Genomic DNA, 18,642 nt, shown 5'->3' on the forward strand with positions numbered 1-18,642 from the left:
GAGGTGAACTGTTTTAAACTAAGGCAGAGCTTGTTTGTGTGGAACTAATTATCAAAAGCTTTTGGCAACACTCCTTATTCGAGGCTAGTCCTCCAGAGCCTTCAGCTTGCCCTTCTCTGTCACTTACTATCACTCTCCCCAGTAATAACAGCTTTTAAAATATGGCAAAACCAACAGGGCCAAGTACCAGGAGGGAGACCTTCCTTCCATCAAAGCTGAAGATGCTGTTGGAACAAGGTAACGGAACATGGTCATCCCAATCCTTCCAAAAGGCTCGTGACCAAGCAAAGGTCCTTTGAGGCCTCAGACTGAAGAAATAGGTCTTAGGGGACCACCAGCACCTTCTCATCCCAACAAAGGTGACCCCACAGTTAACTCACCAACCTATGCTGACAGTGAACTGGGTGCACAACGGTACAAACAGGGCTGTAGAGGGAGAGATAGGCTTCTGTGAGGAACCCACTTGCCAGACAAACTCTATGCTCAGCGGGGCTCTGCCGTTCACAGGTCTCCCTGAGATCTTGCACATTAAAACCTTTCAGCTGTTTTGTCTGACATATGTAAGAACATGGGATTGGTCACATAAGTTGTGGCCCATCCACAGTGGAATAATATGCAGCCATCAAAAGAGATGTTGATGAATTATTGATAGGGCAAGATTATCACAATATATTGTTATATGAAAAAGTGGGTTAGAAAATAGTGTGATTAATAAGATACCACTGTGTGTATGTATATGTATATGTGAGTGTGTGTGTGTGTGTGCGCATGTGCTCTCACAGAGGTGTCTCATTAAACACAGGAAGAAAGATTACTAATTTCTTTGATGGGATTATAAATGCTTTAAATTTTTCTTCCTTTTGCTTAATTATCTTTCCTAGTTTCTCTTCTATGCACATATATTGTTTTTGTAATAAGAAAAAAGGTTATTTTTAATTTTTAGAAATCAGTTGTTTAGTTAGATACCTTGGTAGGCTCACGGCCACTTGAGGTGCTGGTCCTGACTCACCCCTGTGCCCACAGAGCCCACCCCAGGAGGCCCTGCTGCACATGTCCGTCCGCCAAATGCAGAAGCAGGTGGGGGAGTACGTGGGGGGACGGCGGTCACACATACCTGTCTGCGTCAGCTCTCCCATCTCACATAGCTGGTGACTGGGGTAAAGAGGCAGTGAGTGCAAGGGGCTTTCGAAAGAGGCTCCGGATCCTTTTGACATGTGACTAACGAAAGCCTCCAGCTTAGGGTGATATGGTTTCCTAAAGAGACAACACAGAGGATTAGTGGTAAGCTTGCTCCAAAGCTGTCCACAGTGACTGCAACTTCAGCAAGCAAGATCCCAAGTGAATCATGCCCTTTCTCACCCACACAGTCCATTCCAATTTCTTTCTTACTCGACCGCTGGTATCTACACATAACACCCCCACTCCGTCAGGCCAGCCCAAGTCCCCGCCCTCTACTGGAGCGCCCATCATTCTCTGCACGGAGGGAGTCAGCGCTGCCCTCAGCCCGCGCCCCTCCTGTCTCCCTCTCTAGGAGGCACAGACCCCCCACCCGGCAGCTAAGCTTAGGATGGGGGGGTCCTCCTCCATTTCTCCCTCCCCCACCTCTGCACATGTGTTCTCCTGGGCTTCTCCACCCCTCTCCTCCGCATCCCTGCATCCCTGGGCTGGTTCTGGATGGCATGGGCTCTTCCTCAGCCCGCCTGCAGGCTCATCTTGCCTCCTCCACTGCCAGTGAGATTGACGTAAAGGGCAACCCAACCATCACTGCTCTTCCCTGGAAGGAGTCATGCACAGCTGTCTGTCTATTTTGGCCCCCCGTCACTTTGAGGCTCAGGGCTCCCTAACAATGTGCTCTGGCCACACGCAGCATGTGCCTTCTGTGGCCCCAGCACACCTCGTTCTTTACGCTTCCAAGACTTTCCACACGCTGCCTCTTTCTCCTAGAAAACCCACCCCAACCTTCACTGGGGTAACCCTCAGTTGTGACCTCTGGAAAATCTGTGAAGAAAATAACTGACGAAGATAACCCAGATCTCTACAGCTCACTATGCATTTTGCACACATGGGATCTCCTAGAACGTGGGGTGGTAATGAATAGTGAAAAAAAAAACAGGTTATTTATGAGATCTGATATTTATATTTCCTCCATGAAGTACACTTGGTAAACCAAGATTTATCATTCTAGTCGCTAACACGCAATTTCCCTGAAAAAATGAAACGACCTATGAATACATACACATTTTCTCTGAATAATGAGATGACCAATGAATATCCCCACCTTTTCTTTGAATAATGAAATGGCCTATGAATGTTTATACATCGTCCAGCTGAACAGAGGCGGACAGATAGAGTAGTTCCCAACTAAACTAAATCGGCATGAAAAGAAGCAAAGATACATTGTTTAACGGCAGTTCCCTGCTATCTGAAAGGCTAATTAACTTTGGCAGTGCTTTTACCAGGGCTGCCAAAATGGGTTTATTATCTCTCAAAAACATAAAGCTAAAAAAAAAACCCATTACAAAAATATGTTTCAAAATTAGAGACTGCTAATCCTGATGCAGTGCATTCTAATAAGTCACCCTGGTGGCTGCAGGGCATTATGGCTTTCCCTAAAAAACAGAGAATATGTTCTTTCTCCTGAGGCTAGAACACATAAATATTCACAAGCTGGGAATAAAACGTCCAGACTTGATAATGAAGCTGCCAAAACAAATCCTTATAAACAAAGGCCAGCCATCAACAGGAGTCAAATATTCTGCTCCAGGCCATTATTTCAGGTTGGAGAATTTTTTGAGGATCTGACAAAGCTTTGCTACCATTTTAGAAGTGCAATTTCATGACTGACAGTGTTTGCCAAGATGTCGTGGATTTTCTGGGCATCTGATGACTTAATGATGCGTTAATATCCAACTGTATTTATGAGAAATTGTTTTTGATAGGGAAAGATGAAGATGCATGGAAGAAAAACTTCACTTCCAGAAGAGATACCAAACGACTTGGTCTTTTAAACAGGAAGAGGACCAGGTAGCCTGAGTCCCCGGGCCTGTCCAGGAACTGAATGACCAGGTCCTGACTGCCTCATCCACTGCTCCATCCCTGGAGCTGAGAGGGTACCTACCTAGCACTTGGTGGAGACATGTGTGAATGAATTCAACTGGGAAATGCCCCATCTTTAGATGCTTCAAGAAAAATGTAAGCCTTCTATAATCTGTAGCAATGAATATGGCATGTTCCCACAGTGCTTATTAAAATATTCAGATTTTGATGGAAATATTAAAAATGAAGGCTGTTGTGAGTGAGACTGACTTGTGACAGACCAAACTCTCTTTGACCAAACTTTAGTCTCCTCTGAACCTCTTCCCAACCTGGGCCTGGACCTCTGGACTTTCATGTCCTTTGGCTTTACGTCTGCCTTTGCATGCTGCTAAATCCTGCTAGGTGGGTTTAGACAGAACCTCCCACTCTTGATATCTGATCACCCCTGGTATCTGATCAAATTCCTCATCCCCCAGTGGTATCTGATCACTCTGGTCTGCCTTCAGCATGAGTTCTTTAGCCAGAACCCCCTCACCCTTGGTGGCTCCTCTTAGTAATCTTCCATCCACTGACTCCCACCCTGCTACTTGGCTCCCAATCCCCACTTGTCCAGGCTGTGTTTGGAACTGAGCCCAGTTCTATACCAAGGTCTCTTTTCTCCTACTGCATTAATTCCTGAGTAAGATCTGTTTTTCCTGCTTTACCTTCTGTCTGGCTCTGGTTCTTCTTCAACAGTTATGTACTACAATCTTTCCTCCTCTTCCTGAACACTTGATTAGATCCCATTTCTAAGGTGCTCGTGGCAGTTAGAGCCACGTGACTAAGTACCCGCCAATGGAGTGGAAGGACATCCACCCATCTGGGTTTAGGCTTTCAGATCCTGGTGTGCCCCCTTCACCCTCTCTTCCTTCCCTCTGGCCACTACTGAGGCACAGCAGCAACCCAGGTGCAGTCACATAGACGTCCCTAAGGCATGGTGGGAGCAACAACCCAGAAGGAACCTGGGGCCCTGAATGAACAGGTGGAGACAAGTCATACAACCTGGAATACTCATCTCAGAACTTCATGCAAGGAAGAGAGAAATCGCTGTGATTTAAGCCAATGCATTCTTGGCTCTCTTTTATAACAGCATGCAACCTAGCCTTACCCTGACTAACACAAAAATGATTATATCTGTGACGATAAGTTTTTCTTCAAGAAAAACTCATGCTATTGTAGCCTCGTTAGAAACCTACCTTCATACTGAAAATTGAAAGACCTAGCACTGCTACTACTGTAGGCCTTCAAAGAATTTACTTCAGAGCTCTTATTTACATTTTTATATGCATTTTCCACACCTACTTATGCCACAAAGCTCAAGACAGAACCCTGAGGCTGATCTCCACACCCATGAGAAAATGTATTGTGCTGTAGCCATAATCTGAGCAATTACTGAGTTCTGCACAGAACATTGAGGCAAGCAGAGGAGACGTGTAAGACCAGTGACACTCTTACCAGAAAACACAATTCAAAACCTGATATGGCTGGAGACTGGAATAAGCTTATACCACTGATTTTTATAATTTATGCAAATTAAAGAATTTATTATTTTATATTATTAATAAAATGAATTTATTTATTTATTTATTTGGGGGGTTATTTATTTATTTATTTTTAATGGAGGTACTGGGGATTGAACTCAGGACCTTGTGCATGCTAAGCATGCGCTTTACCACTGAACTCTACCCTCCCCCCAGTAAAATGAAATTCTCAAAATATGAACTCAGTATACTCTTCTAAGTCTTTCACTTTCTGGACCACTTTGCTCTGTTTGATGTGCTTACCCACTGAACGCCCCCTTCCTTAGCTCTCATAACATCACACTCCTGCCTTCTTCCTATCCGCTCACCATCTCCTCTGGGGACCCTCCTTTCTCTCTGGGCTATCATTGGTTGGTGCTCTTACAGGACTCTGTTTTGGGCCCTTCCCTTGCTCCTCAGGCTCTGTGTATGATACCTAATTGAAGCCCAGCGCTTCGGCTACCATCGACATGCCGAACTCTGAAATCAACCTCTATCTCCCTGGAAGACCATGTTCCTGAGCCCCACAACTACTCAGCCTTTACCACCTTCCAGAAATCATCACTTGGAATCTGATGACAGCACAGACTGAGAACAGAGACCCGTCCATATAACTTTGCTCCCAACCCTCCCCTCTTCCGTGCTCTCTCTTTTGGGGAGGGGCACCACCACCAGCCAGAGACCCAATCAGAAACTGGGGCACCATCCTCTCTCTCTTCCTCACCCCCATCCAACCTGTCACCAGGTCCTATAATCCCACCTTGTGATATTCTCTCAGATCCACCCCCTCTCTCCATCTCTGTGAGTTCCAGAATGAATCATTTATTCACTTAACCGACACTTAATCATGCTCTTCCCATGTGCCAGGCACTGTCCTAGGTACTTGGGATACACCTGCACTCAACAAAAACAAATAAAAACCACTGCCTTCAGGGAGCTTACATTCTAGCTTGGGGAAACAGATAACATATAGTGAACACGCTAAATGAGTGTGTGTGTGTGTCTGTGTGTGTGTGTTAGAAGGTAACAGAGGCTGTGAAATGCTGATGAATTTATTACATGGAAGAGCAAGGTAAGGGAGACCTGGAGACTTGGGTGGAAGGAGAGTGGAGAGCGCACTGGTATTTTAACTGCAGAGTTCTGAGTCATCTTACTGAGAAGGTGACATTTGAGTAAAGACTGGAAGGAGGTGAGAGAAATGGCCATAAAGCTACCCAGGGAACAGCCACCTAGAGAGAGGACACAGTCACCACAAAAGCCCTGCCATCGGCAGCGGGAAGCAGAGTGGGGGTCAGAGTGGCTGAAGCGGATGAATGAGGACGAGGAGGGGAGCAGGGCGGGTCTGACGGGCAAGGGAAGGAGGGAGAGTACAAAGGGTCTTGCAGGTCATTTTAAGTTCCTGGGCTCTGACTGTGCAGGCTCTCTTCTGAATCGCTGTCCCTGTCATAATGGAACCACCACCACCAGCTTCCAATCCATCCTCCACCTCACGGTGGCTGGAGATCAGCAGAATTTCACCCCTTCCCTCTCCAGCTCTCTGGCCACCTTCACACTTGGAGTCCACACTCCTTAGCTGGGCATTCAAAGCATCAGATGACCTAGTCCCTACCCTTCTCCACTCCAAGCTCAAGCCCATGGCTGGGCTGTCCACCTCCCCACACCTTCGCACAGGTAGGTCTCACCACCCCAGGGACTGTTTATCATTGGCTGTTATGTGACTTGTTCCTGCCCACCCACTGGGTCCCTTTCTCTTGGTGCCTTTCCCGATCTCCCACCCCACCTCTCCTCCTTGCCCCAAGCTGGGTCCAGCTGCCGTCTTCTGGCTCATACCCCAGATATGATACCCAAACTACTTCCACTTCTTCTTACTCTTTTTCCACATTGTTCTCTAATCCTCCTGCTGCTGCTATACCTGCACTGGCCACAGCTCACTGAGGCCGCTCTTGCACCACGCACCGCATCTGTCTTTCCAGGGTGAGTGGGCCCTCCGAGGGCAGAAATAGCTTTTCTTCTGGGAACCCTCAGAAGCTCCTCTCCCCTTCATTCCTGCAGTCCAGCCACACATTGGCCTTTTTGTTACTCATGCCCAGCTCTTCTAGCCCCAGGCCCTTTGCACTTGCTAGTCCCTCCATCCTCCTTCCCCAGATCGTCACAGGACTGGCTCCTTCACACCTCTGAGGTGTCTGCTCGCGTGCTACCTCCTGTTAAATGAGCCAGGCATGTGTGACAGTACCTGCCATGTGATAGGTGTTTAAAAATAAAATGGGGGGAGGAGGGTATAGCTCAGTGGTAGAGCACGTGCTTAGCATGCACCAAGTCAATCCCCAGTACCTCCATTAAAAACAAAAAAAGAATTAAATTTTTTTAAAAATAAAATAAAAATAAAAAATAAAAACAAAATGTATTGAATAAATGCTGATTGAATCTTCACTTCCTCGGATGTAGAAAAGAATATCTAATTCCTATTCATGAATGCAAAGAAAAAAAAACAAACCAAGAAGTGTTGACTAAACACAGCCTATTGATGGTAATAACCTTCCTGCTGGCTGAACATAGTCCTGTGAGGGTTTAAAAAAAAGCACCTTTGTCACAAGGTGTGTGACATTCACGAAGAGGCAGCTTCCACTGCAAAGACCTTCAGAGCCAGGATAGGTGTCCTTGTGGAGGGAAACATGGGGGTGTCTGGCCCCTACTGACTCAGCTCCCTACACCCCACGTGCTGGCCCAGACAGTCCCCTTCACCAGACCAGGGTAATGGGCACACTTCAGGATGCACTGCCTTCAAGGAGGCCATAAAAATTAATCATTCATGAAGCTGAACTGGCACCTGGAAGGCAGCAGGCACAGCTGCTGGCCCAGATCCCAAAGTCCCAGGGGAGGCAGAGGCCCAAAGTGGGTCCGCTTTGCTGGGAGTCCTGCTCACTCTTCCGTGATATGCGTGTTTGTAATGACAAATCAACTTCTATTGTTTTTAAAGATGGAATTTGTTAAGTGACATGAATTAATTAAACATGCATACTCCACCCACTTTCTATAAACGATTGAAAGCAGCTCGTAAAAATACAGTGTTGGACAGAATAGAACAAGGCCAGAAGTTCAAGGCCGGGGGAAATGAAGGCAGATGCAGCTCAGGCAGCCGGTCCTCAGAATCGCGCCTCTAGAGTGGGAGCTCCGGAAGCGGCCCTGTCACAGGGGCCTGCCGTCGCTGTGGCAGAACGAGGGGCCCTGGGACCTGGCCTGGCCTCGTCAGGAAAGGAGGCTGGGCCCGGAAGGCTCCAGGCTGCTGCGGGACAGAAAACTCCACGTCTCAGGCTCTCAGCGGGGACCGGGCTCAGTGCTTTACTCTGTCACCTTAGTTAGACCTCACAAGGATGCTATAGGGAGGCATTACTATCCCCATGTTCCAGAACAGAATGTTGAGGCCCAGAGAGGTAAAAAGATTTGCCCTACATCAAATAGGTGACCATGGCCTCAGAGGATTGGATTCTGTGGTAGAGGCTCAAATCTACTGTGACAGATACATGACAGGCAATTACGACCTGTGGTTCTCACTGAGGTTCTGAATTCACTCTGCAACCAACCCAGACCAGCAACTCTTACACGCCAGGCTTGGGCTGGACACCAGTGATCCAGGAAGGAGTAAGACCCAATGTCCTGGGGAGCTGGTGGTGCAGGGAGGGCAGAGACAACGATGCTGGGAGGACAAGCTATAGTGCGCCCAGCGGAGGCCTGCACGCTGCCCTGCGGCCCTGCCCAAGGGGTCCCGTCTCTGGGAAGAGCCAGGTGGCCCCCAGAGGCCTCAAGGTGTCCAGGGGCCTTCCAGCAATAGCTGACCAGTCTGTAGGCAGATCCATTCTCACGCCTGGGACTCTGAAACCCAGCAAGAGAAAAGCGAGCAGAAGCTGCCAGCTGCCAGGGCTGAAGCAAGGTAACTTCCACAGGCTGAGGCTGCCCTGGGTCTGGCCAGCTCAGAGGCCTAGTGGCCTCTCTGTCCGCGGGCTACTCATAGGGCACATATCAATCAGCGTGGGACAGCAGGCCTGTGCCAGCTGTTAGCACACTGAAGCCCCGCTGTGCCCAAAGGAGCAAAGCCACTTCCCCTCGCTGCCTTCCCTGCACCCTACCCTGTGTCCTCCTGCCACCCCCGATGCTCCAGCCCAGAGAGTAAAGGGTTAATGCCCAGCACAGCAAGTAGCCTCCACCCCTGCTCTAGTCCTAAGGCCAGTTAAGGTCTAGTCATTAAACATTTTGTTCTGAGACCCCTCCTGTACATCCTGTTTTCAGGTTAAGTGAGGCAGAGGCAGCGCCTGATACAAGCAGAGAATCTCTCCTCATATATTGAGAGAGGTTTCCAAGAAGGGGTAACATCCCAGGGGGCCTCAAAGGAGCTACAGAAGGCATCCAGCAAGCCAAATGGCAGGTGCGAAGGCCTGAAGGGTGAGGGGCCAGCAAGCCGTGGTTGGCAGTGGGAGAGGGTCCCAGCAGAAAGGCTAGAGATGAGGAAGAAAGCCAGTGTCTTCTCCATGGGCTCTGACATGGGCTGGACTCGACCCAGGGTGTTTTCCAGCCCGTGAGACACAAGGATAGGTGCCCACACTTGCTGAACACAGAAAAGAAGGCCCAAATCCTCAGGACTTCATGACCTCCAGCAGGACATGAAACCCTAGAATGACATGGAGTTTCATGATGTTTCTACATAAAATGGCTCACTTCGTCTCCCCCAGGATACCGGACGATAAGAAGGCTGAGATGCAGAGGGTTAGCCTGGAACTCCTGGATCCACACTGTAGCCCACTGTGAACAAACGGCCCTGGCTGCAGGGAGGCCATCCGTGGTTCCACCAGGCTAGTGCGACCTGGGGTGAGCTGGCACCCAAAGCATTCCGTCAAAATAACATCTTTGTCATGGAGCATGCCCCCCATCCCCTCTGCTCATTCAGTAAACTCTGCCAGGGATGTTACATGCCCCCCAACACATTTGCTGAGGCCTGGCCCATCAATTTATTGCTACCTGTGCCTCTCATTTTAGTGCCATGCCATTTCCATATGCACAATTTCTACTCTCTTTGCAAATATTTTTCAGCCTAAGGGCTCTCAACCAAGAGCAAGCTGTCTCTACTCCCATGAAGAATGAAAAGGTTGAAGGAATGTCTTCCATGTATATGGCTTTGCAACTGGTAATGTGCCTCCTCCTCTATCATCACACTTACTTTTCATCCCAACCCTGCATGGTCAGAGTCGTCATCCCCATTTTTGAGAGAGAAAGCTGAGGCTCAGAGAGACTCAGGGACTTACCTGCTGCCCTGAATGGGAACAGCCAAGTCAGGATCCAAGGACTCCTAACCCAGTGCTCCCAGCCATTTCTCAAACTGAAGAACAGCAGGATGGGAGACTGCAGACAGCAGTCAGGCCTGGGCGCAAATCTCAGTTTATCTGCTGTGTGGCCTTATACAGGTGCCCTCACCTCTCTGGGCCTCTGTCCTCTCAATTGTGAAATGGGATTAACCTGCAGGATTGTTCTGAAGATCAGACTCCCGGCAAACAGTACTCACTAGACAAATGTAGGCCACTCCCCTGTCCTGTAATTCTCCAGTCAGCCTTTTGATTCTAACTGAGACAACAGACTATTGAAAATGACTTTTAGGAAAAGTGCAATTTACCTGTTAGCCACCAGAGTGCAGTCAATTTCTGGGCGCTTCGTTTTGGGAATGACATACAGTGGGTACCTGTCCCCGTGTCGAATGAACACATGCACGGAGACCAGCTTAAAATGATGCGGAGCGTGACCTGCAAGAGAGAAGCACACGGTCTGGTTACCACCCAGGAACTGCCCAGCACTTTCACTATGCCGAGGCGGGGAGGGGTGACCACGTGGAAGGGTGCCATGCTGGGTGCGAGGGGCCTCTGACTAGCCTCACAAGGCAGGGCAGAGGAACATGAGAGGGCTGGTTCTGTCCCAGACCCCCAGAAGCCATGGGGAGGCTGTAGGGGTGTGGCTGGGGACTAGGGGCCAGTGAACTGTAGGCAAGACTGTTCATGGAGCCCCACGCACATCTGCAGACTAGGGGGAGGCCCGCAGAAACACTGGAAACAACGACTTCTGCTTTACATCTCTCGTGGAACAAGGCAGGGCACAAACAGACAAATTCAACATCATTCTCTAATACACTTTCAAAAAGGAAAACTCAACAAGGAAATTGTATTTTTCCACATCTTTACTGCCAGACACCACTGGAGCAGCCTGGGGAGGTCCTAAGCCTGAAGAGAGCCTGCCTGGGAAAGGGGTGAGCGGAGGGCGACACCCTAGAGCCTGCGGAGGCCACCTTTCTATTCCGCTGGTGTCTCACTGAAAAGCATGATGATGGCAAACCTTTGTGGAGGGCGTATCATGAGACTCGTGCTGCTCAAAGTGGCTACTTACTCCTCCCAGCAGCCTGGTGAGCGGGTGCTGCTCATCACTCCCATTTTACAGATGAGGAAACTAAGACCTGAGAGCCTATCCAAGGGCCCAGCCGAGTGGCAACTGCAGGACTTGGACCCTGGCCATCCAGGTCCTTAGATGCTGCTTGGAGATGGTACCAAGTTGGGTGGCACAGCCAGGCCTACCTTCCATGCTGCGCTCAGCCACGCTGGGAGTGTTGCAGTACAACAGGGCTTCGTAAACAGGGTCCACCCCCGGGGGCTCCGTCACTGGCTCAGGCATGATTCTCTTTCGACTCTTGCTGCTCACTTCATTTTTAGCTGTCGACACCGGGATCAGGTGGACTGCAGGGAAAAGTAAAGCAGGTCATGACACATGTGGTCACTGGGCTGAGTGGGGGTGGGCTGTGGACAGACCAGCTGGAAGGGCCCAGAATGCAGCTGAATTTTCATCATAACTGCTGTCTCCCTCAGAGTTAGGCTGGACTTCAACGTAGCAAAAAGTCAGCTTCTCATTCAAGAACTGTTTCTTGAGCCCCGCTCCAGGCCCTGCCCCTTTCTCAATGCCACTACCCTCTCGTCACCAATAATTATCTATGCAACGCTGAGGGGCCACCCTGACAAAGGGGGCCACACCTACAATGGTCAAGGAAGAGCTTACACACTAACTTTGTGCAACCTGACTACTTTGTTCTGAACACCCTTTGAATTCTGGTAAATACTAAGTAGGAAGACCATTGCTTATGGAGCGCCTACAAAGTGCTGGACAGGTGTCTATCATATCTCATTTAATACCACCTACTTTGCATCTTGTGGCCCCCAGAGCCCAATCACAGGCATCTGCTCATTCATCCTCAAGAGACCATTTTACAGAGAAGAGAGCCAGGGACCCAAGGGGAGGGGGAGGTGGCTGCCCAAGGCATACGTGATGGATGGAAAGCCATCTCAAGCTCACTGCTCTGCCTCCAGACCAGGTTCGCCCCCACCGTCTGCTACATGTCATGCGTGGGCCCTGTCATCTGCGTGCGACGTTTGTCCACCTAGCATCCCTCTGTCAGCGAACCACTCCTCCCCCTGCCCAGGTGAAGCCGTTGAACTGTCAATCACAACGCCCCACCTCCTTCAGAGAGGTAGGGCACAGACACGGAAGTCTCCTTTTCTCCTGGACGCTGATCTCTAGGAACGGAAACCTGGGGCTGCCCCAGCCATCTGTCCCTCCACAGATGAAAATGAGGCTAAGTAGAGACAAGCCAGATGGACAAATGAAGAGCATTAGAGAGAGAAAGGAAGACCTGAGGACATCCATCCTCTGAGCCTCTGGGTCCAGATGTGGTCGAGGCCAGAACTTCCCTTAGATGCCCCAGATCTGTGAGTCGAGAAAGTCCTCTTCTTACTTAAGCTAGTTTGAGCTGGGTTTCAGTTACTTCCAACCAAATGAGTCCTGATTCATGCACTTTATCAATTATGTATAAGTAGATGTAAGCCCAGGTTCTGGGTCAGTGGTCCCCAATCTTTCCAAGAGTTCCCAGTCTGGAACTCCCTACATAAAATAATAGTTGTATTTCTAGCATCTGACAACTGAGGAAATACCCGGAAATAGGAGTGTCCATGAATCATTTAACATCTAAAAGGCTTATTAATCATCATGTAATACATATGCATACATTTGAACAACAGCATAAACGGCCCAATCACCAGTCTAAATCCATTTAAACTCCCCACCTTCTTCTACAAATTCTTCTAAGTAAATATTTAAAACTTGCCTTTGGCAAACAGACGTTATAAACAAAGGTAAAAGACAAGTTAGCCACTGAAAGGAAAATGTTTGCAACACATAACAAATCATTAATATTCAAAGAGCATAGATCTCCTATAGCTGATAAATGAATAAAGGACATAAACAGGCTCATTATAGAAAAATAAATACCAGTGGCAATAAACATATGAAAAATGTTCAACATTTATACATATTTAAAGAAATACAGAAACAGGATATGATTCTCTCCCACCCCTGTCAGACTAGAAATTCACGTTTTAATAATATCATCAGTCCTAGCCACCACATGGAACCCACACTTCCAGACACTGCAGGTGAGAGTGGAAATTGGAAGGACTTTTCAGGAGTATCTGGCAGTCACCACCAAAACGTGACATGTGCTTTTTTTCCCTGATCTCATTATTATACCTCTTGGAATCTATTTGAAAAAGACATCAGTTCTCATCACAGAGACGAATGGCTGAAGAGATTCACTGCGATGCTGTTTATAATGACAAAAAAAAAAGGGAAATGACCTAAATCTCTCTCATTAGCAGAACAGAATGTTACATCCACCGTTCGGAATATTTTGCTACAGTTACAAGAATGGAAAAGCATCAAAGATGAATAAAGCAAATGAACCAAGTCACTGAATAGTTATGTATTTCTCTTTGTGGAAAGAAAAGAAAACCTACACATGTATTTGAAGGCATTTTTATTATGTAAATGAGCAGAAAAATGTCTCCGAGGACATCCTTCGCGATGCAGCAGGGGCTTCCTCTGGGGGATGGGTGGAATGGGGCGTGAAGAAGTATTTTCACTGGTTTTTCTGTAACTGTCTATATTGTTTTATAAATCCACATAGATACATATGTGTATATAGCTACAGTAAGCACATATTACATATATTCTATATGTATAGAAATATATGTATATTTCTATAATGCCTAGATACACCTCTTTTTTCCCAATAAGCATATTTCATTCATTACTTGTGATAAAACAATCACAGAGCTACAGAGTTGGCCCTTCACCAACTCAGATTAGCTCTTTGGTTAGTCCTAGAGCCATCTCCTTCCTGGAAGGGTCCAGAACTGCTGACACACAGCTCAGGTGTCCAGAGGTCATTTCTGGTGGGTTGGCGGGCAGATTTGTGCCGCAGCAAGGGAATGATGTCCTCAGTCAGTATGTTAATGACCCAGCACTCCCGGAGGCTGTGTGGCGCTCCTCAGTGCTTGACTCTGCTCCTTTGAGAAGTGGTACCAGGTTCTGGCCCCTTGGCCTTGCCTGTGGGCACACTCCCTTTGAGTCTGGGCCAGGGAGAGGTGACATGATAATAGGCTGACACAGGGGCAGAGGGGCATGAGTCCCTGGACATCCCAGAGTCCCTACAGTTTGCTGATTTATCTGAGAGCACACAGGGGAAGGCTTGTGGGGGCTGCCACCTGGGAACTGCTATACACTGAATATTTATGTTTCCCCCAAATTCACATGTTGAAATCCTAACTGCCAGTGTGATGGTATTTGGAGGTGGGACCTTTGGGAGTGAGTCGGTCAAGAGGGTGGGGCCTTTGAGAATGGGATTAGTGCCCTTATAAAAGAGACCCCAAAGAGCTCCCCTGCCCCCACTTCTCTGCCATGTGATGTTACAGCAAAAAGATGCCCTCTAGGAAGTGAGCACCCCCTAGACGCCAAACCTGCTGGTGCTTCAGCCTTGGATTTCCCAGCCTCAGGAACTGTGAGAAATAAATTCCTGTTGTTTATGAGCTGCCAGTTTATGGTATGTTTATTAAGCAGCCCAGTGGACTAAGACAGGAACCACCTACAACTCAAGGAAGCAGCGGTTGAAAGCTACATGTAAAGAGATCTTCCATCCAGACAGATTTTATCTGCTGTTTCCTCTGGCATCTGGGCCTGTCTGTCAGCTTCGCCCACTGGCTGTTGAGATGACCTTGCATTGTTTCAAACCCTCCTAAGTCACCAAGACACAGCATCAGTCCATGTGGGGCCCTTCAAAGGGTCCTCCAGATACTAGGCAATCGGGGGCAAGTTCTGATGCACAGAAACAATGGAGTGAGACATCTCACCAGCATCCCCTCCCCTAACCTGGTTCTCATTGTCCTGAACTGTTCAGAGCTGTCCCTGCTCCCATAGGATGTTTCTCAGGATGTCTCCTTCCCCTTGCTTGTGACTCTACCCACATTCCAACCTCCATACCCCAGATCAGGTCAACTCCATAACTGACCCCAGGGGTCACCTCCTCCAGGAAGCCCACCCTGAATCCTCAAGTAGTCTGGACATCCCTCTTCTATGAGCCCACCTGGTTCTTGCTGCCCTCCTGGCTCACACTACAGTACATGTAAGCAAGGGTGTCCACAGTTTGTCAACCCGCCACCCCAAACATCCAGAGGGCCAGAACCATGTCTCTTTCATGTTTATGCTCCCTCACCAACCGGCACAGGGCAGGCCCTCCACACATGCTTGTTGAACTGAAGGCCTGCTCTGAGCAGCCCTGTGCTCCATGCTTTTGGTGGAATACCTGCTTGAACCCTCAGGGAGAGCAGTTACCTGACCAGCCGGTGGTGGGGATCATCCAAGCAGGCTTCCTCGAGAAGACGCCTAAGCTGGGACTGAAAGGCTGAAATGAAGCTGGCTACACGGGGAAAAGGACAGGACGAGGGAGGGCTGGGCGGTGCGGCAAACACCGCAGACAAGAGGCGGCAGGCTGGCTCTAGACACCTTTGAGGCCTTGGCCCCACCAGGGCTGATGCTCTGGGAGAGGCTGGCTGCAAAGGAGCCTGAAGGAGCAGACCCCGGGATGGAGGCTGCCTCTCCCCTGGCTACTGCCTGACCTGCCACATCAGCAGTCCTGGGCTTGCCTTGTTCATCTCAAGGGCACTGAGGGGCAGACTTGGGGACTTGGGGACTGGTGAGCAGATGTGACATCTGGGGTCTGGGGCTGCAGGAAGCTGCTTCTCCTGGCAGGCCTCCCCAGCTCCTCCAGTGCCCTGTGGGACAATTAGGAACTCTGCTGATCCCAAGCAGAAGACAGGCCAGTGCCCTTCCTCTGGGGGACCAAACCCATGCTCATAGTCTCCAGCTTATCTCCCCATGTCGGGGCTCTGTCCTGGGACAGAGGACAAGAATCCGCCTGCTTCCTGGCCTTCCCCCACCAGATCTGGCCTTAAGAACCCCGTGTATGCAGCCCTTTACAGGTGATCCTGATGGAACGCTGGCAACCCCATCCGTAGGTCAGAGCACCACCCCTCCTTTCCTTCTGTGGGGTGGCTCCTCCAGGACCCTGTCCTTACCATGCTGACGGCCCCAGGGATGGACCCGGCCCTAGCCAACCGTGCCAATAAAGACCCTTTCCAGGAAAGAGAGCTTCCCCATGTGGAAGAGTCCATTTTGCAGAGAGTCAGGTGACCTCTGAACCCCTGTCTCCTGCCATCCCTGCCCTAGTTTTTAGTTATCCTACTGTTGTTTAGTTGTCAGCTCTTCCTCTGATTGCACAGACACCCTGGCTGACCGAAGCCAGGTGTCAGGGATCCGCAGGTGTCCCAGCACAGGTGAGAACGATGGGGCTAGAGTGCTGGCTCAGCTCTGCCTGCACTGCTCTGGGCTCAGCTGTCACACAAGTCTTATCACCAAGGGCGCCAGCAAAGAACCTGGAGGGGCCGAGGTGTGGCCCCCTCCCCCACCTGCTTTGCACCTTCCTAGTCAGAGCCCAGGGCTGGTCACCTCCCTAGCGGACAGTAGTCACATCTTCCTTGGGACTCCTCTTTCCCAGTGCCACTCAAGACTGTCCTCAGTCACCTCTGCAGCCACGACTGTCCATGGTTCTGAATGCAGGGAGGTGGCATGGGCCTGGGGGCCAGAGTCATGAAGACCTGGGCTCAAGTCCTGGCTCTGTTACTTCTGAGATCGGTGACCCTGGGCCAATGTTCCTGCCTCACTGTGCCTCGCTTCCTTCACCTGTGAAATGAAGACAATGACAGCTGTGCCAGGGTGGTGGTGAGGATGACTCGAGGCATCACCTGAGAAAGGCCTTCCAGTGGCTGGAATGTGGTAAGAAATCCAGCAGTGCTGGTTCCACGTCTGTCCCTTGAATGTGATTATTCATATTCCTTATGGGCTTTTAAAAGGTCCCACCTTCAACTAAGAATCTGGAAGGGATGCTGACCCGCCGTGGCCACACCTTTCACAGGAGCACAAGGGAAGTCAGCCACCCTGCCCACCTTGACCACCTTAATTTTAGTAGCTTTTCTGACTCCCTTAAATAATCCAGTTTACCCAAGATGGTGCCTTCTCATAAGTTAACCCCCAAGTCCTATCTCCTGATTTCTCCAATATCTTCCTCCCAACAGTCCAAACCTCCCCTTGGATTCTCTCCTTCACTGGCCTGCCAAAGAATCATGGTTTGCTCTGATAGGCAATTCCCACAATCTGCTTGGTGTTCCTCCGTCCACTAAGGTGTCTTTAATGCCCTTTCTGCCTCTAGCCTGCACTGAATATAAAAATGTGTGTAAAGCTCAAATAGAAACCAGAACCATGCCACCGGAGCCCACAGTTCGGTTATTTGCTTTCAGTCATTTGCTTTTGAAGGCAGGGGCAGAAATTGCGTTGACAGGCCTAATGTGAAAAATCAAGTCTGCATCTGGACAGGCTGAGAGGCTTGGTTTCACAGAGACAAGACTGATCGGACAGCTGAATCCACAGCTACCTTCTGATCTACCAGCCCACAAATACAACACCACAATACACCAACCTTCCTCATTATCCTCATTCTTAATCGGTCTGCATCCCTCGTTCTCATTGTTTCATGGCAAACCACTGTCAGGCAAGAATCTAGTAAATGCTTTTGGTGCCAGTGATAAGTCTGGTCCCATTCCGGGAGCCAGGAACCAGAGATTCAGCTCCTGCCCTAGGCTATTCCCAACCTCTTATCTCCTCCCTGCCTGACCCCTCCGACATCTGAGACCTAAGTCCACAGGACAGACAGAGCACAGGGGCAGGAGTCCCACTGTGGCCTGAACCTGAGTCCAGGTGTGGCTTCCCGGAGGGGCCAGGAAATCTCATGCTCCTCTGGGGCTACTGGTAACTGGACTTATCCTAACCTGGTATCCTGGGTTAGATGCTGCAAACACCAAGGATTCCAAACCATGATAGAAACTAGAAATCAGAGAGACATAAGGGACAGCCTCCCAAAAGAACTATGGAAAGAACCTCAGTCATCCTTAACCATCTCAGGGCCTGGGTCCCTTCTGCCTCACCTCTGAGAATCTGACAAAAGATACTGATCCTCACTCCTGAAAAAGGACTGTACCCACAAGCTTTAAAATTTGATTTCTAGGGGTTCACAGGACCCCTGAAACCACAGGAGACAATGTAGATGTCTGTGGATGCAGGCTAAGAACCCAATGCACCTGGAAACAGGTTTCCAATTTCAACACCTTCAAGAAGAGCATTTTCTTTTCATAAAATGAAAAGGGATCTTTCAAATTTATATAAATGTGTGTTCATCCTAAAATAGCCATTCAACACTGAGGTATAAAAAGAAGTGAGTCACGCATATTCTTAGCGCCCAGAGAAACCCACAGTGAGCACTGCAGTGTGTGTGTGGCTGGATGTCCTGCCGGAGGTGACATCTGTCTTTCTGTCCCTGCTCTGGTGGGAACACTGACAGGGTCCCTATGGCCGAGGGGCATTGCTCCCCCCTCCCAAGAGGAACAAATAAGCTTCCTGTGTCTCAAATGTCTGCACCCCATCAAGGCCACCAACGCGACTGCGCAGGAAGATGGGCCAGTCATTCGCTTCTGTGAAAAGGGTCAAAGGCAAGAGCCGGCCAGGTGGGTGGGAGAGCTTTGGGAAG

The 18,642-nt window shown here is 49.3% G+C and overlaps 1 protein-coding gene across 10 annotated transcripts in view; it reads right to left on the minus strand.

Moving 5' to 3' along the window:
- Nucleotides 1-18,642, minus strand: part of PXYLP1 (2-phosphoxylose phosphatase 1) — a 68,986-nt gene that overhangs the window by 5,732 nt on the left and 44,612 nt on the right. For all 10 annotated transcript variants that reach the window (XM_045514717.2, XM_074370491.1, XM_074370502.1 and 7 more), the window contains 3 exons: nt 11,201-11,359; nt 10,255-10,381; nt 1,115-1,254 (listed from right to left, as the gene is read on the minus strand). In XM_045514717.2, coding sequence (XP_045370673.1) covers nt 1,115-1,254; nt 10,255-10,381; nt 11,201-11,359 — 426 coding nt within the window. The remainder of the gene's footprint in view (nt 1-1,114; nt 1,255-10,254; nt 10,382-11,200; nt 11,360-18,642) is intronic.

The sequence above is a fragment of the Camelus bactrianus genome, chromosome 1 (assembly GCF_048773025.1).
Source record: "Camelus bactrianus isolate YW-2024 breed Bactrian camel chromosome 1, ASM4877302v1, whole genome shotgun sequence".
NCBI lineage: Eukaryota > Metazoa > Chordata > Mammalia > Artiodactyla > Camelidae > Camelus > Camelus bactrianus.